This window comes from Phodopus roborovskii, unplaced genomic scaffold (assembly GCF_943737965.1).
Source record: "Phodopus roborovskii unplaced genomic scaffold, PHOROB, whole genome shotgun sequence".
In the NCBI taxonomy this organism is placed as follows: Eukaryota; Metazoa; Chordata; class Mammalia; order Rodentia; family Cricetidae; genus Phodopus; species Phodopus roborovskii.
The window spans coordinates 32771480-32793287 of record NW_026126447.1 but is presented as its reverse complement, the minus strand read 5'-3'; the positions used below and the strand labels follow the sequence as shown (position 1 = coordinate 32793287).

Sequence of the window (21808 nt, the reverse complement as noted above, 5' to 3'; positions counted from 1 at the left end):
AGAGTTTAAAATGGGGACCCATCTTAAGTAAGGCCTGATGTAAATGACTTGCTCAGAGAGCATGAGATGGAGCTGGGATTTCATTCTGGCTGGCAGAAAGAGCAGCAAATACAGGGATCCACTAACTACACTATAGTATCTCACGTGTATCTGTAACAACGACAAACCCATGAAACCAGGAAATACTCACTCCCATCACATTCCTAGAGCCCGAGGAATCCCTGACCTGTTAACCTTAGAACAGAGATCAGGGCAGGAACAAGGTCAGGATGTTCACCTTGCAAATTCCTTGGAGGCAAAACTAAAATAAAGTCACTTCGTTCTGGCAGCTAAATGTCTGCCCATGTCACTCCCTTAAAATAAACACCCACTGCTTAATTTGGCTGATTAACTCTTAATCATCTAGCCTTGTGGCCACAGGGGACCAACTCTGGCCAGTTTTTCCTTTTGTCTTTAGGAAACTTAGATTCAGGTGCACATGCTCTTTTTGACTTTGGGGTATTTTCTGGGGGGGGGGGTGAGGTATGAGAGTGTGCAAGCTTGTGAATACATAGGTGTGTACATGTGGAGGCCAGAGCAGACTATTGGGAGGCCCGCCTCCCCCATTCTCCAGCTTATTACCTAGATGACCTCTCACTCAACCAGAAGCTCACCTTTTCAGCAAGCCTGGCTGGCCAGAGAGCACTAGGGATTCATCTGCCCCCACTCTCCAATGTTGGGGTTATCTTTCCACCTGGATGCTAGAGCTTTGGACTTGGGTCCTCATGCTTGTAGAACACTTACATCCCAAGCCTTCTCCATACCACTGTGATTTCTACTATGAATCTACAACATTTCCAAAACAGAAGAGGAACCATTTGAAACTCCCACTACCCAAACCTAAGATAACTGAAACATCAAATTACAGTAGAGGAATTATCACCCTCCGAGCAGAACAGGACACCTTTTGTCTGCACTGATGTGAGTTAGTAACTGAATACATCAAAAAGAACAGGGTGGTTAGTCTCAAAAAGTATCTCCCTGAACATCTTTATCATTCTGAAAGGGACACGTCCATGGCCTGGCACACTCTACTTTCATCAAGTGAATCAAACTGAACTTTATCAACGCTGGAGGGAGGCGGAACTTAAAATGTCCATCACCTGCGACCTTCGACCTTACTGCCAACGATACACAACCCCCGACAAAGACACGAAGCTCTCACTGTGTGGGAACATCACACATACCCAAACTGAAGAACATTCTGCAAAGCACCTGGTCTGTAATCTTCAAAAGGTCATGGACAGACTTGAGCAGTCACTTCAGACTGCAGAAGGCCAAGGAACAGAGTGATTATGCACATTAAGTGACAGAACTAAATGAAACCTTTCACTACAAAGGACATGATGGGCAACTGGCCAGACCCAGACACCACCTGAGTTTGGGAGGTACCAGGGGAACCTTGATCGTGGTGGCTACATCAGACAATATCCTAGTTTAAAAGAAAAACAAGATAAAGTACAGCCATGTGTCATATAATGATGTAGTCAAATATGGTCTACATATGTAACAACCAAGGTCCCATAAGACTTCAGTGTGTGTGTGTGTGTGTGTGTGTGTGTGTGTGTGTGTGTAAGTTCCTATCACATACCAGCTCCATAGCTGTGGTAAGGTTGAATCACTCACACATCCATGGTATAAAGAGCACTGCCAGTCATATTACACACTGTATAATTATAAACTATAGATTAGTATATGACACCCGTAGCTAATAATTAACAACAATACTACTGGTTGATGTATTCACTATAGCATCCTTTTGAGCATGTTACACATCACCCTGTTTATAAAACAGTTTACTCTAAAGCAGCATGTCATCTTGGGCCAGGAGTAAGCTCATGTGTTCATCCTAACTCCTGACAGCAGGGGAGGGGGCATCATGCAGGTCTGTGTGAGTGTATTCCACAATACCCACACAGTGGCAAACAGTTCAACTAGATCTCTCCATGCACACCCCTCACATTAATTGATGTGTGTGTGTGTGTGTGTGTGTGTGTGTGTGTGTGTGTGTGTGCGCGCGCGCGCGCGCACAGTCAGAAAACTCATTGTGCTATGTTTACAACTTTTCTGGAAGTTTGAAAATGTGTTTCAAAATCTAAAGCACCCGGGCTTCACACATTCTTGTAAGAGTCAACACTTTCATTCTAGCTCAGGCTGCAAAACCTCCTAAAGTTCAGGGAAGTGGAGACTAATTTGAATCTTTTTTAAGTGGTTAAACAGGCAGGATAATAGAAGGACCAAAGTCCAGGAAATAGAAGGCAAACTAAGAGCAGATAATCAGAGTCGCTGGAGCGGGTGGAGTGGGAGGTACTGGAGGAGGAAAGAGTGGATGCAGGCACAAACACAGGTTCAAACAGCTCCTAGTGGCTTCGGGCAGCATTTAGTTTTCAGGTGGAAACAAATGTTTAACAAAGAAACTGACAAATAAGGTTGAGGAGGGAACAGTTCATAGTCTACAGGAACACTGTGCCTAGAAGAGAAATTCAGGGGCTCAAGAAACTGCCCCTGAATCCATTTTTCTTATAAAGAAATACCAAGATAAAGTTCTTGACACACTTATCTTTAAGGCCAGGCAGTGGTGGTGAGTGCCTTTAATCCCAGCACTGGGAGGGGTAGGAGGGAGGACAGAGGCAGGAGGATCTCTGTGAGGGCTAGGCCAATTTATACAGAGTGAGTTCCAGGACAGCCAAGGCTACACAGAGAAACTATCAAGAGAGAGAGAGAGAGAGAGAGAGAGAGAGAGAGAGAGAGAGAGAGGGAGGGAGGGAGGAGAGAGAGAGGATATATTTGTGAATGTGTACAGGTGTGTGTGTATGTATGCATGCACCTGTGTTTGGACATGTGAGTGTGTGTGTGTGTGTGTGTGAGTGTGTGTGTGTGTGTGCAGGTAGGCATGCACCTGTGTTTGGACATGTATGTGTTTGTGTGTGTGCAGGTGTGCATGCACCTATGTTTGGACATGCATGAGAGGCCAGCAGGATGACAAGAGGTGTCTTCCTCCATTGCTTTCCATTTTATTTTATTTCATTTTATTTTGCCAGTGTCTTCCAGTAAGCCTGGAGCTCATGTCAGCTAAACAGACTGGCCAGAAGCTGCTGGGATCCCCTTGCCTGTCTCCCTTGCACTAGGATAACAGGTGCAAACCATATCCAGTTTTATGTGTGGGTGCTGAGTTGCAAGCCTTGGGTCCTCACAGTTACACGGCAGGAACTACACTGAGCCATCTCTTATCTTCCTAGCTCTTTGCCTGCTTATTTCATCTGACGTGTTCTGATGTATGTAACCTCAAGCATGCCTCCTCTTCCTCCACCTTCTGAGTTTTGGGTTTACAGGTGTATGCCATTACACCCAGTCCTGCCCCTCCACACACACACACACACACACACAAATCTCTTAAAAAGAAATACTGGCACCCATCTCTGTGCCAGCCACAGTACCTGAGAGCGATACACTAACAGCAAGCATGACGTGTTTCATGACATTTTCAAACAGAACATTAAGAAGGCTGATTTACATTATCGTCCAGAGGAGCTACTATGTCCATACACAAGTGTGGTCAGAGGTCCCTCATGAAAGCCCTCGGGAGCTGTGCTGCAGCTTTATACCAGGCATGGTAGCACGGGCTTGTCAGGCCAGCACTCTGGAGGCTGAACGGGGAAGGCTGGAAATCTGAGGCCAGCCTGAGCTACTCAGTCAACAATTTCTTTTTAAGGTAAAAGACCAGACACAGAGACAGAGACAGAGACAGAGGGAGAGGGAGAGGGAGAGGGAGAGGGAGAGGGAGAGGGAGAGGAAGTAGAGTGGCTTTGGGTCGCCACAGGGTCTGTGTTTACCATGGCTCATGATTTGGAGTACAGGCCACCATGGAGAAGGAAGGGCAGTGGCAGAGACCAGATCGGAGGCTGTAAACTGTCAGGTCCACTTCCCCCACACAGGATCCACCTCCAAAATAGCACTGTGAACTGGTGGGCCAAGAGTTCAAACACGTGAGCCCATGGGAGAAGGCATCTTACAACCGAACCAGAACTCCGTCTAGACACAGGTAATGTCCCCAGACATAATCAGAATGGCACTGGGGCCACCAACAGCATGTTTCAACCTGGTCTGCAATCCTCTAGCGAGATCAGAGATAAGCCACAAGAGACGCAGAATGCCTTGACATTCCCACCATTACGAATAGGAGCGCTCTCTGGAGAGACGGTATGGCTTTCAGCAGACTCTTAACTGAGTAACTCAAGTGAATGGGACAAGCTCACTGCCAAGAGCTAATACAGTCACGCACTGCAGCACATCTCTAACCAACAGGTGTGAGCTTGTCCAGCACATTAACAGACCAGAATAAAGCAGACAGGTAGTCCCTGTCTGCTCTGTATCTCTTGGCAGCTTCTAGGTTAAACAGTGGTGACAGAGAGGTACACAATCCCTGTCCTTTGAGATGCTTACAGTAGAGTTTGTGGGAGAGGGTTTATGCTGTAACACTGGGTGAGATAAGAACACAAGCTTTGGAATCAAACAAGATGCCAGCTTTCCACTCTACCCTTAATTAGCTCACTGGTCTCAGACAACTTGTTGAATGTTAAGTTTATATGTTTCCCTATCAATAAAAATGGGAGTAAGCAATTTTGATTGCACAGCCTTGAAATGACATTTACAGACAAACTGTCTAAGTCTGTGATGATAAGCACACAAAACTTTTTAACCTATTATTATCACAGATACCCAGAGGAAGGGAACTCTAGGGGCTTCTCAATTCTATGAGACTCAAGCTGGGAAGCCACATTTTAAGAGACATTGTAGCAAAGGGGTGATGGTATGTGGCAGAGAAAGTAACTAAGATGATACAGAAAGACAGTGAGCTGAAGAGTACTAAGTTACTAGTCAAAAAGGGATCAATGGTCAAAATGAAAAGAAAACAAAGTTTATACACTCAGTACAATTAAGATGTTTATAACAAAGGAAACTGTCTGGAATGGAGTAGGACTACTATGAAACAAAAGGTGTTTACCATGTGCTAGGCTCAGGACTGGCAAGAAGGCTGGGGGCAGGGAGGGAGGTACTTACTGCTCAAAACAGGTCAAGGTAGAAGAAGAGAACTGACTCAGGAAAACTGACCTCCAACCTCCACATTCACACATACAACAATAATTAATAGAGCGTATGTTTTCTTAATGACAGAGAGATGAGTCAGCAATGAAAAGCACTTGCTGCTCTTCCACAGGACCTGAATCCAGTTCCCAGGACCCACACAAAGCAACTCAACCACCTTCTGTAACTCTGGGGGATCTGATGCCTTTGGCCCCCAGCACCTACAGTCACATGCATGCATGTGCATGCAAACACACACCTACACATAATTAAAAATAAACTTTTAAAAGTGTGCCAGAACCCCTTGTGGCAGCCTGTCCTCCGTGTTGTGCCCAGCTGAGCTGATCGCTCTGGGGAGGGCTCTACTAATAAAATGAAAGTAAAGAAAGGCAGATATTTTTTTAACTTTTTTAAAAAGAAAACCTACAAAGGATTAAAGAAAGTCTGTGGCTGGCCATGGTTCCCTACACCTCTGAGCATAAGATGACAAAGAGAATGGTTTGATGACCCAGCAAGCTTAGAATACCCAAGGGCTTGGGAGAGGTGGCTCAGTGGCTAAGAGCGCTGACTGATCTCCCAGAGGACTCAGGTTCAATTTCCAGCACCCACGTGGTGGCTCACAATCATCCGTAATTCTAGTCCCAAGGGATCTGATGCCATCTTCGGGCCTCATCAGTCATTGCACATATGTGGTACACAGATGGATATGGAGGCAAAACACCCCACACATTAAATAATAAAAGTACTTTAAAAATTACCCCAGGGCCACTGAGTAGGAAACAGCTAACACAGGCTGCCCCTCTGAACAGCCAGATGAGCGTAGCTCCTGATCATTCCAGGGAAAGGCAGCCAGAGCAGAGAGCCTTGGTAACTGACCAGCAGTCTTGAACACAAGCTAGCCACCCCCTCACCCACCACCCTGTAGTGAGGAAAGTGGGGAGTAGCTCTGAAAAGCAAATGCACATATTTGGCCCGGGGAACTCAGGGCAATCCTGGGGGGAGGGGTGAGCATGTCAAGTGTTCTACAGAATCTGATCTCCTCACTGGCCACCTCCCTCCCCTCCTGGAACACTGCCCCCTCCAAGTAAGCCAGTTGTGTGTAAACAAACAAAACAACCAAATATATCAAAAAAAAAATTTTTTTTTTTAATTTTAGCATTCTTTGGCTTGCCTCTTTCCATCAGGCTACAGAGAACTAAACATAACTACAGAGAAGATGTGGGTCACGGTAGGTTAGCAGCAGGAATCCCTTTGAACACCACCACCCCAATCAGGGTTGATTTTATTTAGCTTCCCCTATTTCCTAGAGTCCTGCCCTCAGACACAGGCTCACCTGTGACTGGCAGCTGAAAGCCTGCTGTGGCACAAAGCTGCTTAGATGTTATTGTAGCTGTGATCCTGCCTGCAAAGAGCAAGCAAATATAAACAGATGTTAAAATGTAGACAAGAAAAACAAATTATCTGCCAACATATTCCTTCCATGGAAAAGATGGATGCAACAGAGAAGAGTCATGTATAAGCATTAGCCTACTTGTTAACTGGCTCTATAAATTACCTGGACAGGCTCTAGATTACCCAATCATTCTCTCTAGATTACCAGGAACAGGCTCTCTAGACTACCCAATCACACTCTCTAGATTACCCAATCACACTCTCTAGGTTACCCAATCACACTCTTTAGATTACGAGGAACACACTTCCTCTTTAGATTACCCAGGGACATGTTCTCTAGATCACATGAAACTTTCGAGACATGCTCTTAACAGAGCACTGGAGGACACTGAATTGAGCTGCAAAAGACTGCACCCAGAGATCAAGCCGGGGTGTGGCTGAGACACAAAGCAACTGCCTAGCACTGGCAAAGCCCCCCACATTTGATGCCTGAGCACCACAAAAAGAAATGAGAACGTAAGTGTTCGTAGCATTATTCACTAAATATTAGTCATTGTGAATAGTCACAATTATGACCCACTATGAATTATGCACCATCAATAGTTACACTCCAAAACCCTACCATTGGAAGACATAACTACCAACTCACAGCAGCATGAAGTGCTAGAGATCTGGGCAACTCGTGATAAAGCTAGCCTAGAATCCAGAGCGACTAATAGGAATGGATCTACAAATGTAGTCAGGGCCGAGTCACAAAACTCTAAGGCACTCTGATTTCCATCCTATCCTCTCCAACTATTTGAAGTTGACCACTGAGGGGCTGGAAAGATGGCTCAGCAGTTAGAAACACTTGTTGTGTTCACAGAGAACCTGGGTCTGGTTCTTGGTACCCACATGGCACCTTACAACCAACTTCAGTTCTGGGGGATCCAACACCTTTTTTCTGGCCTCCCTGGGCACCAGGAATGCACCCAGTACACATACATGCACGCAGGCAAACACTCATACACTCCTACGCTAAACTAAAATTAAAACAACAACAACAACAAAACCACACAGGAATATGGAAAGCCATAGGGAAAAAACAACACTCCTGTGTCAAGTTACAGGGGGTGGGGAGGAGGATGTGTTTTGTAATGAAGTTAAATCACTTTTAAATTCAGTGGTATTGGTAGAACATAAAACAGGAAATTTTCAGACAGAGCCCAAAACTTTAACCAGCTTCACTCTTACAACAGTCTAATGAGATCCACTGATTTTTACTATGCTTTCTGTAGGATTTTAAATTTCTTCTTCATGCATACACTTGTGTGCAGGTACATATGAAATGTGTGCACATGCATGTGGAGGCTTGAAGTTGACACTGAATGATTTAATTGTTCTCTGCTCTATTTAGTGAGGCATGATCTTTGGCTGAACCTGGTACCCAGTCTAGTTAGACAGTTTGCCTTGGAGATCCTGAGTCTCTGTCTCCAGAGGGCTAAGCTACATGGCTCTTGGGTTCTAAGGACCCAAACTCCACTCCTCATGCTTGCAGAATGGGCACTCTATCCAACGGACCGTCTCCCCAGCCCAGGAGGCTTTACTTTGTACTAAGCAAGAAAGGAGATGGGATCTATCTCTTAAGTGATGCAGTGATACTTGATGTCTAGGTCATAAGAGATGGGAAGGACCAAAGGAAGTGACAAACAGAACAGTTATATTATCGCTTTAAAAGGTAAAGAGACCTGATCCAAAGCTGGAACTTGGAAAAGAACAGAGCCAAGAAGATTGCAGAAAGTTAAGCAGGCAGACCAGACAGGGTCTGACTGAATGAATAAAAGTACTAATATGAAGACTTTAATGTGTGCATGTATGTGAGTGTTTATGTACACTGTTTCAGTTTTCTTTTCTCCAGTACTGTGGATCAAACCCAGAGATCTGCTGTGTGCCAGGCAAGCATACTACCACAGACATACATGCAGCCCTCTATCTTTACTTTTTAGTTTTGAGATAGACTCTCATTAAGTTGACCAAACTGGACCTGGAACTTGCTTTGTGGCCCAGGAAGGTCTTATATTTGCAATGCCCCTGCTTCAGCATCCCCAGGAACTAGTATTTTACAGGCCTGTGCCACTGGGTCCAGCAAGATTTTATAGTTTGTATTCCTATAAGGTATTTCATGCATGTACGTGGAAAGGTTTCACTTTACAAATACATTCTACAAATATTTAAAACACAGAAACTGAGTTGGAGGGTGTCATTGTAAACATTATTCAAAATTAAAATTTTATTTTCAATAGCTATGTTTAAAAAGAAACTAACCAGAGGCCTGAGAACTGGGTCAGTCAGTAAAGTGCTTGTGTCATGAGCAAAGGCCTGAGATCAACCTTCAGAGCCTTAGTAAAAATATCAGACCTATTCTTATAATCCCAGCGCTGTGGAGGTAGAGGCAGGAGGACATTGGGGCTTGCTAGCCTGGGTGTGGCAGCAGCCCAGCCTAATGGGTGAGCCCCAGAACAGTGAGAGAGACTGCCTCAGAAGAGATGGGTGTGGGGGAAGGGCTGGAGAAATGGCCAAGCCAGTAAGAGCACTTGTTGCTCTTGCAGAGGACCAGGGTTCAGCTTCCAGCACCCACACAAAGTCTAACAGTCATTCATAACTGACTCCAGTCCCAGGGGACCTAACCTCCTCAGAGCTCTGTGGGCATCAAGCAGGCATGATGAACATACACACATGTAGGCAAAATTCCCGAATACATAAAATACTAAGGTAGAGGAAACAGTAAAGCTGAAAATTAAGTCAAGTGTGGTGGCGCACGCCTTTAATCCCAGTGCTTCAGAGGCAGGGGCAGGCAGATCTCTGTGTATGAGGCCAGCCTGGTCTACAGAGTGAGTTCCAGGACAGCCAGGGCTACTGTCTTGGGGAAAAGGAAAAAGGGAGGGAGGGAGGGGAGGTGGGGGGGAGGGAGGGAGGGAGGGAGGAAGGGAGGATATTAAGGTTGCACTTTAAAGACAAGAGAGAGAATGATGGGTGTGGTGGCACATACCTTTAATCCCAGCACTGAGGAGGTGGAGGCAGGGGGATTTCTGCAAATTTGAGGTCAGCTCCATCTCCACAGCAGGACAGCCAGGGCCACATAGAGACCCTGTTTCAAATACCCAAAATAAAAAATAGTGTGTGTGTGTGTGTGTGTGTGAGAGAGAGAGAGAGAGAGAGAGAGAAAGAGAGAGAGAGAGAGAGAGAGAGAGCACTTATGAACAATCACATGCATTCCTGAAGACATCTTACACTGGCCTCTCTGGCCTCTACCTGCATACACAAATGTGCACATTTACCTCTGTAAGTGCACACACACACACACACACACACACACACACACAGAGGAACATGCACACATGTGCACACATATTTTTAAAATAAAACAGTCATGTTTTTAAAATGTTTAGAACAAATTACCTGGTTATCAATTACCAAATAGCAGCTTTCCTACACTTGACAGTTTGAGAACTAGCCCTGGTGCTGGTTAGATTTTTGTCACTTGACACAAGCAAGGCTCATCTAGAAGGAGGGAACATCCAGGGCTTTTACACTGAGAAGCCCTGCCTTGTTTTAAAAAAAAAAAAAAAAAAGAAGAAGAAGAAAGAAAGAAAGAAATGAAGAAAGAAAGAAAGGAAAAAGAAAAAAAGAAAGAAAAGAAAAAAATATAATCACCAAGGAAAAAAATCAGACATTGTCAAGGAAAGTTAGTAACAGACAAAGCCCAAAAGAAAAAAAAAGAGGTCATACTAAACACAATCATGAAAATACAACACAAAAATTGAATTTTACTCGACAAGTAAAAACAGTCATTATTAAAAAAAAAAAAAATCTATTGGATTTTCTTTTCGGGTTTTGTTTTTTTTTTTTTTAAATTAATATACTAAGCCTATTTTACTTGCTCCTGTAACCCTGGCTAGTCACTCTTAGTTCTGAACATGATCAGAAAACTGGCAAAGCCGATAAATGTACTGAGGATAAGGGGCTTGTGTACTGAGGATAAGGGGCTTGTGGTGAAGACAGGGGAGGGAAAAAACAGGTCACAACATACATTACATGTACCCTGACACTGATCTGTTTAGATCTCAAAACTATGCATCGGGACTGTCAAAACATTTTATTAGATACATTACTAGAGAACAGACCAACGTGACAGCAGGACACGTTGGGAAACCTTTTAACTTTTAAGTGAACCTCCAGTTCTGGGGGAAATAAAAAAAAGTAGAATATGAATTGAGCTTGTTGTAAAAGTAGATGACATCACTGAGAGAGCTTAAACCAATTTTTTTTTTTCCGCTTGCTACTTTTACAGAAAATCCTGAGACTCAAGAGTAATCATAAGTTAAAACAGAGAAAAAAACTGACCCCCTCCAAACAACCACAGATACAAGCCTCCAAAAGCCTTCTGTCATCGTAGATACGAGGTAGGACTGAAATAGTTCCTGAGACCCTCGGGTTTATTTTCCACTTCTTCTGGGAACACAAACGCAGAAGATAACAGAGAAGCAAGAACAGGCAGAACTGACTCGGATTTGCATTAAGTATTTTTAGACTTCATGCAGGGAAATGTTAGAACAGAAATAGTTGACATTCTACAGAGGAAATCCAGACATTTCTCCATCTTCTGCTAGATTGTCTATCAGAATTGATACTTGTCTAATTTGTTTTGTAGAAATGCCATCTGCTTCTCCCAAGTCCTTCTCCTGAGCGCCATGGAGACCTTCGAAATTCACAGCAGCAAGACTGCCTTTCCAATATAGAGACCCTTCAGGTGGTGACACAAAACATCCCTTCTCAGAGGAAAGCAGTCACTGAGGTATATCTTAAGTGGAATGATGCCCCCACCTGCATGTGCTATGGAGCTGAAGGCTCATGTTTATTGTTTCTACACAAGGTCTACCAACAGTAATGAGGTAGGCATTTGTCAAATTCTATGAGTCACAGAACATACAACTGTCACTAGCCAATCCTCTTGCAACTCCACGCATGGACCACAAAAGGAACTTTATAAATATGCTTTATCAGGATATATGAAATTCTTTTTGTGGTCCTAACTATCAGGGCAATTCACCACATTTATTTTACATAGTCAAATACCTACACATGAAATGTGCAAGCATTTGCACATGTAAGAACCTAAAGAATATTAATGTTTCATTTTGTTGTTGTTAGTTTTTCAAGACAGGGTTTCTTTGTGTAGCTTTGGAGCCTGTCCTGGAACTCAATCTGTTGACCAGGCTGGCCTCGAACTCACAGAGATCCATCTGCCTGCCTCTGCCTCCAGTGTGCTGGGGATCAAAGGCCTGGCTTGTTTCATGCATTTGATTAGAAAAATGCATATGCATACATGCGCACAAGAAGAGGGAGTAGGGTAACATCCTACGGGATGTAGTTCAGTTGGCAGAGTGCTATATGTATTCATGAAGTCTTGGAAGAAACACACACACACACACACACACACATACACTTTGCTAAGTGTGTGATGCATACCTGAAATCTCAGCACATAGTAGGTGGAGGAAGGAAGATCAGGAGAAGTTCAAGACCTGCCTGGGATACTAGAGACACCGTCTCAACAAAAAGAGAAAGTAGGGGAAAGACAGAAAATTGGACTGGGGGGGATGAAACTATGAATGAAAATGAATGAATATGAACCCCACATAAACCCTCCAAATTCTCCAGTTCTCCTACAAAAAGCCTTTAACTTTTGCAATCAGAAAATAAAAGTTAAATAGATCCAGGCTTTCTAATCCAGAAGCAACAGTTAATCTGGATTAAAGACACTGAGTAGTTCAAACTCCCTGCAAGCCACTGAAGAACAAATCCTGCCATACTTGGTTTGGCAGAAGGCTGCAAGACTGCCGGCGCAGTATCAACCTCCTTTTCTCTGCGGCCTTAGCAAGCGGAGCAAAGTTGTTTCATACAAACTTGGTCAAGTGCTCCTGCAGAACTCTCCCAGCTCTCCCGTGATCCCGCCCCCGTGGCAATCCAAGTCCCCAACACCCTACCCGGGACCCCTTCCTTCTCGACAGAGGCTCCGGAAGCCAGTCCCCTAAATCTGAGCTCCCCAGCTCCCCTCCATGCGCTTTCACCTACAACAGCCGCGGTGGGCTGCAAGGAACACAAAGTCCCGACTAGACGTGGCGGCAGCCGCCCCGGATTCCCCTGCCCTTGCACGAGCGGCTCCACCTTTCCCAGCCTCAGTTTCCCAACATACTGCCCTCGCAGGCGGCAGAAGGGTTTCGTCGAGGCAAGGGTTCTGGACTAAGCGCGCATACCTTCCTCCTCTCCCTTCCTCTCCCAGGCGCCGGGACCAGCATGGACTCCTCCGGGTTGCAGTGTCCCTATGCCCGTCCCGGTCGCCCCGGCTCGGTGCCCATACCTGGGAGCTGCTGTCTTGGGGCAGGTTTTTCACCAGGATTTTCCGCCGGTTGCTCAGCTCCCGCCGCATCCGCTGCAGCCGCGCGGCCACCTCCTGGGGGTGCAGCGCCGCCACCTCTCCCGGGCGCAGCGCGGGCTCCGCGGCCTCCCCCGCCGTCCCAGCAGAGGGTCCGGATCCCAGGCCCGCGTCCCCCGCGCTGCCTCCCCGCGCCGCCATCTTCCCGGCGCCCCGCTGCAGACTCGCCGAGGCCGGAACGAAGCGGGAGAGAAAGCGGAGAGGCCGCGCGGGGGCGAGGCGGGCCGGACGCGGAGCAAGGGCGCGCGGGCGGGGGAGGCGCCGCAGCCGCCGACGCGGGAGGGGGCGGAGCCCGGAGACACGCCCAACCCAGACACGCCCCCGATGCCCCACCTCTCCTCCCCCCAAGGACACCTGCCTGAGCTAGGATGCTGTGCCATGGTGGGATTCGAACCTCGAAACGATGCTTCCCTGGCTCATGGTGCTTGGCCTCGCCTCCCAAACTCGGGGCCCCCAGGCACCACTGCGCGGTCCAAAGAAATCAAGATGTGCGTATTTGGCAAAGTTTAAGTTATCGACATAAAATAACATAACAGGTTTGTCTCAGAAGAAAATATTTGGGGGGGAAGGTTTGATATATTTCATAGGGTCTGAGCATGAAAAATTTCCTAGTTATGTATAAGAAATCATTATCTTTCGTTGGTCCCTATGCACTCCTAAGATGGACAACCTGGCAGGCTGTGTTTGCAACACAAATCAAAGCAGAAACAAAGACTGGAAGAGTTATGGCAGAGAGCAGGAGAAAAGGTTTCTCGATTATTTGAATTGAAACTTGGAAGGAGAAGTACTGTGTAGAGATATACTTAGTCAAAGTGAGATCTACAAAATCTAATAGCCTTTGATTGCCATCAGTTGGAGTGACCATTATTAAACAGGAACACACACATGAAGTGTGCCCCATGAAAATGCATAATGCCAGCATGTAATGCATTAAAAGAAGGTCTTTTAAACAGAACCAAAGTGTGTAAGTGGGGGGTTTTAAATATCATGAAGGGGCTGGAGAGAAGGGGAGACCATTTAGTCCTTACAGGAACTTGCTGCTCCTGCAGAGGACCACAGCACCATTCCCAGTACCCAAGTCAGATGACTCACAACCCCTGTAACTTCAGTTCCAGGGGATTCGATGTGCTATTCTGGCTTCCATAGGAACACACACACACACACACACACACACACACACCATGAATTCAGTACTAACCAGGAATCATCCACATATTTCTAAGCATGTTACAGTATCTCACTTAAAAAATCCAATTAGGTAAGGTTTATTTTCTTCATATTACATGTGAAGAAGTGGAATCTGGTCTGATTAGACTCAATGAGCTAAATAATAAAAAATAAATAATCTGTAATCATTCTACCCCAAAATTATGGTTTCTAATCCTCAAACCGTTGTCAAATAGTTACCATTAAAATGATTCAGGGAGGGCTGGAGAGATGGCTCAATGATTAAGAGCACCTAGGTTCAATTCCCAGCACCCAGATGGCATCTCACACCTGACTGGACTCCTGTTCCAGGGGATCCAACTCCCTCACATAGACATACACGAAGGCAGAATACTACCAATGTACATAAGATAAAAAAAAATTAAAGTTTAAAATCATTCAGGGCAGTACCCCAGTATTTACACAGCCCTGGTGAAGAACCAGTAAGCCCATTGCAGTCAGTCTAAACACACAATGGGATATTTTTCAGCCATAAAAGGAAGGCAACTACTGCCAAGAGTCAGGTGGCCCTCCAGACCAATAAGTGAAAAAAACGCTAGAGACAATGGGCACATACTGTGTGATTCCATTCGTAGGAGCTTCAGGAAAATGCACACAGGAAAAGCAGGAGTGGCTCACATATCCCTTTGAAGCAATAAAAATGTTTTGGGACTAGAGAGGTGGCCGTTGGCAAATGGTGTGGAAGTACTCAGCATTGCCTCTGTTTTTAACTGGTTAATGATGTGAAATTCACCTTATAAACACTTCATTTTGTTTCTTTTCCTGTTTCCATGATTTAAAAAAAAAATACTCCAATGAAAGCAACTTAAGGGAGAAGAGGTTGATTTCAGTCCATGGTTCAAGAACAGGATCCACCCTAGCAGAGGGATCAATGTGCCAAAAGCTTGAAGCATCTGATCACACTGTTACCACAATCAGGAACAGAAAAGTGCATGCCTCTCACTCTCCATTTTCACACTCCAGGATCCCAGCCAGAGGGTAGGAATGCCCACGGGGGAAGGGTGTACTGCTTACTATTTTTCAGTGCCTTTGTCAACTTCACACAAGCTGGACTCATTTGGAAAGAGGGGACCTCAACTGAGGAATTGCCTCCATCAGGTTGGCCTGAAGGCAAGAGCATGGGGCATTTTCTTGATGAATGGTTGATGTGGGAAGTCTCGACACACTGTTGGCAGTACCAGCCCTGGGCAGGTGGGCGGAATAAGCCATAGGGAGCAAGTCAGTAAGCAATGTTCCTCTGTGGTTCTGCTTAGTTCCTGCCTCCAGTTTCCTGCCCTGACTTCCTTTCAGGATAGACTGTAAACTACAAGATGTAAATAAACCCTTTCCTCCCCAAGGTGCCTGGTCAAGATGTGTACCATAGCAACAGAAAGCAAACTAAGACACGGAGTCTTCCCATCTTCATTCATAGATTCAAGTTAAACTCCCAGAGGTATGCTGTGGTGGTTCGAATGAAAATGGTCCCCATAGGCTCATAGGGAATGGCACTATTAGGAGGTGTGGCCTTGTTGGAGGAAGTGTGTCACTATGTGATTTCAGATGCTCAAGCCAGGCCCAGTGTCTTTCTCTCCTCCTGCTGCCTGTGGATCCCGATGTAGAATTCTCAGCCTACCATTCCAGCACCACATCTGCCTGCATGCTGCCTTGCTTCCCACCATGATGATAATAGACTAAACCTCTAAAATTGCAATTAAATGTTTTCCTTTATAAGACTCAACATGATCATTGTGTCTCTTCATAGCAATAAAATCATAACTAAGAATATGCCTTTAGGCTAACCTAATTTAGATAATCCCACATGAGTATGCCTGGAGGCATGCCTTCTAGGTATCCCAGATCCTGTGGAGTTGACAATTAACACCAACCATAGTCTATCATATGAAATATTTTCTTGCCCAATATTTTAAAATTATTAACATTTGGGGCTATATGTTGCTCTAAGATGAAGATTACTATTTGTACTTCACTAATTTTGATATAGTACACTTTTTAATCTACTGTAATCTGCAGAGGTTTAATATCCTTGTATCTATATTTGGAGACCTTTGCCTTTCCAGAGAACGAAGGATAGGAGTGACTTCTGGCCCAGGAATGAATGTATTTTAAAGGTCTGGAAATGTAGCTCGGAAGTGTTTTCTTCAGTTTCTCCCATCATGAGCTCTGCAAGCAAGTGCTTTTCTCTCAGCTCCCACCCACAATATTCTAATGTCAAAACTCTCTCACTTTTATTTTAAACTTTATTCCTTTGATTTAAATTTCATGCATCTTAAGCGTAAATGGAGCCTGGTTTCATAGAACTGAGGGACTTTGAAAGGCATAGTCTTCAAAGTGGGCAAGAACCAAGAATAGCCTCAGCGAGTACAGTATCCAGACTCCTTCATTACGGTTCAGAACATATATTTATCCAAATGAATACCGTCCTTGACAAACATCTATTAAAGGTTGGTTATGTTCTAGACAATACATATATAAAGGCACTGAGAATACAAAAAAAAAAAAATACAATAAATGTCCTGACAGATAAGGGCCAGGCCTCGCTAGGAGAGAATTATATAATGATTATAATTAAGTGTAATTAATTAGTGTGCCTGCAGAAGTTCAGGGGCAGCCCTAGGAGGCAGTGAGCTTACCCGACTTCAACCATACTGCATATGCATAAAGCCTTTCCCCAATGGCGGATTTGCTACTGACTTCAAAACCTACAGCCAATTATTCTAAGTGAAGTGTTGTTTGAAGTCAAGTCTGGTAAATGGTGAATGAATCAGCTCTCTCTCTCTTTCTCTCTCTCTCTCCCCCCCCCTTCTCTCCCTCTCTGCTGTGATGATAGTTGTCCAGGTTTCAGATTCACAATCTTTTCTTGTTACTTCAACTGTTTTCAAATAATGTGGAAAAAGGTAACAATGTACTGATTAAACATTTTAAAACCGAATTGATTGTTCTTGCCACATAAAAAAGAGAAAGAGAGATGAAAGATACAAGGGCTTGAGAATTCTAGTCTTCATGACTCGGGAGAGGTCTTTTCATTGTAGGTTTTAAAGCTGACTCAAAATTGTAGCTTCTACAGAAAGAAACAAGGAGACTCGAATCTGAACTCTCCATGGAGTGTAATTATCAAGCTGCAAGGGATTTACCCATATCCATGGGTCATTATCATGATCTATGTAATTACCTTGTTCTTAAAATATGAGCCATGTGTTCACTTTAGCCTTTAAAAAAATATGGATGGGCGAGTGACAATGGGGGAAAATCTTGCAGAGGTATAATAAGCCTTACTACTCCTAATTAAAAAAAAAAAACAAAAAAAACAGCTCCCTGTATTCGAACATTGTAATTGTATAATATGTTACTTGGATCAAATAAATTAAGTTTGGGTAGGAAAGCAGCTTAGCTTGTGGAGGACTGGGTTAGTATGCAGAAGCCCTGGGTTCCATCCTCAAACCACATCATTCAGGAGGAGAATCAAAGTTGGAGATTATCTTTGGCTACATAGTGAGTTTGAGGCTATTGTGGGACACATGTGACGGCCGGGGGGGGGGGGAAGACAAGAAAAGGGATGGGGGAAAAAGAGTTAAGTATGTTAATTACATTTGACTGACTGTCGCATAATATATAACAGGTATCTACAATGCATCAGACATAGGCACAGGGCACTGGATTTGCCTTTTTTAGACCAGGCTAACCTCAAACTCACAAAAATCTGCCTGCCTCTGCCTCCCAAGTGCAGGGATTAAAGGCATGTGCCACCACTGTCCGGCACTGGATTTGACATTTATTCAAAAATGGACCTTTCCCTAGAGTAATTACATCTCTGGAATTTCCAGCTCTGCTTGGTTAATGCTGTTAATAGCGTGCTCAGTAGCTCGGGTGATGGCTTGATTTTGACTTGAGAACACCCTGAGAAGTCAGCTATTGAAAAACTAGAGGTTTTGTGTGTGAGGAGAGGTAAGTCCTGAGACACACAGTACCAGTGCATCAGAAGCAACAAGATGTGGTACTCATGATTCCAGTTGTGAGAGGTTAATTCCATTTTCAGTGAACGCCTAGTGTGGCATCAATGTCAGTACCAAAGGGAACAGGGATGCAGAGGCTTTTTCATCAGAGAAATGACCCAGGGAGTTTAGCTTGTTGCAAAGCAATTCTGAAAACAATGGAGGAAGTTAGTACGTTCTGTGTGTTAGGAGTCTTGAAAGACAAAGTGAAAGGAAATGTTTCACTGGAGTTCCTATGGGGAAGAATAATGACATGAAGAGCCGTGGATCCACACACCCTAAGTAGGTTATCCAAGCCTTTATTCTCTCTCTTTATGTCATGCTGTTCAAACCCTATAACTGGCCTGCCATATTGCCGAAATGTAGCCTTTTGCCAAGGAGAATGCCAAACAGGGAGGGCTGGGTACATTGTCAAGGACACAGCAGGTGGGCCACCAGGCTCCAGTGTAAAATCTCCTCCTTTTAGGACTCAGATATATAATGGTGTAAAGCCGTAGCCACAGGAAGGGTTGAATTTGTGAGAATTTCCTGAGATGGACACAACAGAGTTAAGTTCTATAGAAACAAGGGCACAGAATCCAGAGTCCAATGACCTCTGTGTAATTTTGTGTAGCTGGAAGAGCCACTTAAAACATGAGAAAAAGTCAGATGTGGAGATACCATGTTTGTCATTTGGGAGGCTCAGGCAGGACAATTAGAATTATCAGTCTGGCCTAAGCTACATAGAAACCCTCTCTTAAAATAAAAAGCATGAGAGATTTTTTAATTAAATGTATTTATTTCAGTGTGGGTTTGTGTGTGTGTGTGTTTGAATGTTACAGAATACATGTGGAGGTTCAGAGGACAGCTTATGGAAGTCAGTTCTTTCCTGCCCAATGGGACCCAGGCATGGAACTCAAGTAAGTCGTTTGGAACCAAGCGTCTTTACCTACTGAGCAATCACGGACCATGAGGCAATATTTAAATGCTCTAAATCTCAGCCACTTTGTCTCTAGACACACACAAGTCTGTTACTAAAGGCTACTGGGAGGATTTGCTAAGGTAATATACACAAATACACATAGCAGAAGTCTCCACCCAGGGGCTATATAAATGTTGATAATGTTAAGGAATGCTTTGCATCTTTAAAACTCCTGGTAACATCTTCTATTGTCAGAAGAGAGAATGGCATTCCTGATCTAAGGTACGATGGGGAGGATCCTACAAGTAAAAGAGGCATCAGTTCAGGGAGTAAAGACTAGCCCCTCAACTTCTGTAGCTGACTGTATGTAATGCAGGCCACACAGGGTAAGTACTGGCGGAAGATGGTCTAGAAAACTGTGGGCTAAAAAAATGATATCCAAAGACCACCGAGGCTGCAGTGTGGATTGAAAGAGAAGCTCAAGAACTAGAACTTCACCAAATTCCTCACGGTCTAGAAGGGGAGAACATGCAAAGTGCTTGGCTCTTTGCTCAGACCCTGTACTTAGTGAACCTGTCTCCTGAGACAGAGCAGGTGAAAAAGGAAGCACATCAGGCATTTTTTTACTACAAATGTATTGAGCAGGTGTCCTGCCTGATCTCCAGCCTATAAGCTTTGCTCTTGGCATCCATCTTGGATCACTAACTGAAGCGGCTTCAGAGAGCCTGTGGTTGTCTACAGGAGATGCTCACAAGGCTGGGATCCTTGATACTCCTTTGTGAAAGGGGAGAGGGCTCATGAGCTTGTGAGAGCCTCACCTCTCTCCCAAGATATATAAGTGATTAACAGTTGCTGGCAGTGGGGGTGGGGCGGGACCTCTAAAGAGGACCACTTGGAGGCTGGCCATTTTCCTGTAGGTAACCCCTCACCCATGCTTCTATAAATAATGCCAATTAAACTGCTCCATTCACGGAGCTAGATCCAGTACCGAGTGCTTCCACCCTTTCTATCTGAGGTGAATAGAAACTGCCCCTGGAAACTTCACTGAAACATTAGGACTTGCTGCTCTCTTGCATCCATGTCATGTCAGCTATGAAAATGAATAGGGGAATGAAGTTAAATACTCAGAAAAAGATAAAAGATTGGACATGAGCTAAGAAAAAGTGGCTTCAGAGAAGCCAATGAAGCAGTCTCTCTACACGGCGAGACACACCCCAGAGTGTGGTGTGATGTGGTGTGGGGCCAGTCTCCCACAGGCTAGGACTACAGGTGTGTGTGCTGCTGTGCCTGGTGGCTCTGACCATTCTCTTAAATAGGCACATCTCTTCCCTCAGACTTGCTCACGCTAATTGCAACATTAAGCCAGTTATCTACACCCATACACATGTAAATAGAGGTGAAATGTACACATGCCTTTGCCTTATATTTGTCATTGACACACAATGACTAGTATATTTATGGGACATAGTGTAATGGATAAATACCTATAAACATTACGTAAGAATTAAATCATACCACTACCTTGTGGTGAAGACACTATTTTGAAGTGTGTGATAGATACATCATTGCTAAGTAGTCAGTCTACAGTGCATCAGAATACTGAAATCTATACATCTATCTAAGTGGATGTCCTTGCTTATTACCCATCATGCTTCTTGGCCGGCTCCCATTGCATGGAGCATTTGAGCCTTGCAACCTTGACTTCTTTTCTTTCTGCTTCTGTGCTTATATTCAATTGTGGAAGTGTTACTCAGATCTCTGTCCAAGAGAGTATGCTCTATGAAGTGTTGTTGGCTAGCAACCTCTGACCAGCAGCTATCCTCCAGATCTGCAAATCCACACTCAGGCCATTCCCTCCCCACCCACCCACTCTGTTCTCAGCAATGCCTGAATGCAGTGCAGAGGGCATTTCTGCCAGACACAACGTTCCTCTAATGGGCAGTGTTTGCCAATTGCCCAGCCAAGACATTCTCAGAGTGCCACTGCAGCCTGAGCCCTTCCTCCCTCCTCCTCTCCTCCCCTCTCCTCTCCTCCCCTGTCCTCTCACAGCTACTGATCTGGTTCATAGTATGCCTCCCTCCTCCTCCGGTTATTCCCATCTTTGCCTTTGCTGTTTCTCCATAGCTTCTTTTACACACATCCATTTCTCGGAGCTAAAAACTGGCACAGTCAGGGAAAAACAACCACAACAAAGCGGAAACACAGGAAACAAATGAAAACAGGCAGTAGGACTAGACACGAAACCTGTTCATCTGATTCCACAGTGGGGAGCACATCCCTGGCATGAGGTTTGACACACTGTTGCTGATGGTTTAACTGCTGGGAACCGAGCACAACCTTGTAGAAGAGGACAGTCTTGTTATACTGAGGTATTTGGAGAGTGAGACTGCCATTGCAGAGGACTGGGGTTCAGATCCCAACACCTGCATGGTGGCTCACAATCTGAGCTCTACTCTAGGACATCTGATGCTGCCTTCCGGCCTCCGTGGGTCCCTGCACACACAGAGTGCACATAAAGGCACACAAGCATGTACACATACACATAAGAAAGTGTATACCCTGTTCCTCTGGGGATTACGGAGGTGGCTGAGTGGTTAAGTGCTCTTGCAGCTCTTCCACGGGGCCCACGTTCGATTCCCAGCACCCACATCTGGCCACTCACAACCACCAGTAACCGCAGCACCTGTGAGCAGCCATGTGC

At 44.8% G+C, this 21808-nt stretch overlaps 1 protein-coding gene across 2 annotated transcripts in view; it reads right to left on the bottom strand.

Moving 5' to 3' along the window:
- Positions 1–13246, bottom strand: part of Raver2 (ribonucleoprotein, PTB binding 2) — a 73754-nt gene extending 60508 nt beyond the window's left edge. The window contains exon 1 of one of the 2 annotated variants that reach the window (XM_051188235.1): positions 12916–13246. In XM_051188235.1, coding sequence (XP_051044192.1) covers positions 12916–13131 — 216 coding nt within the window. In that variant the 5' untranslated portion in view covers positions 13132–13246. The remainder of the gene's footprint in view (positions 1–12915) is intronic. The other variant, XM_051188236.1, reaches the window with a different exon arrangement.
- Between the last annotated feature and the right edge of the window lie 8562 nt (positions 13247–21808).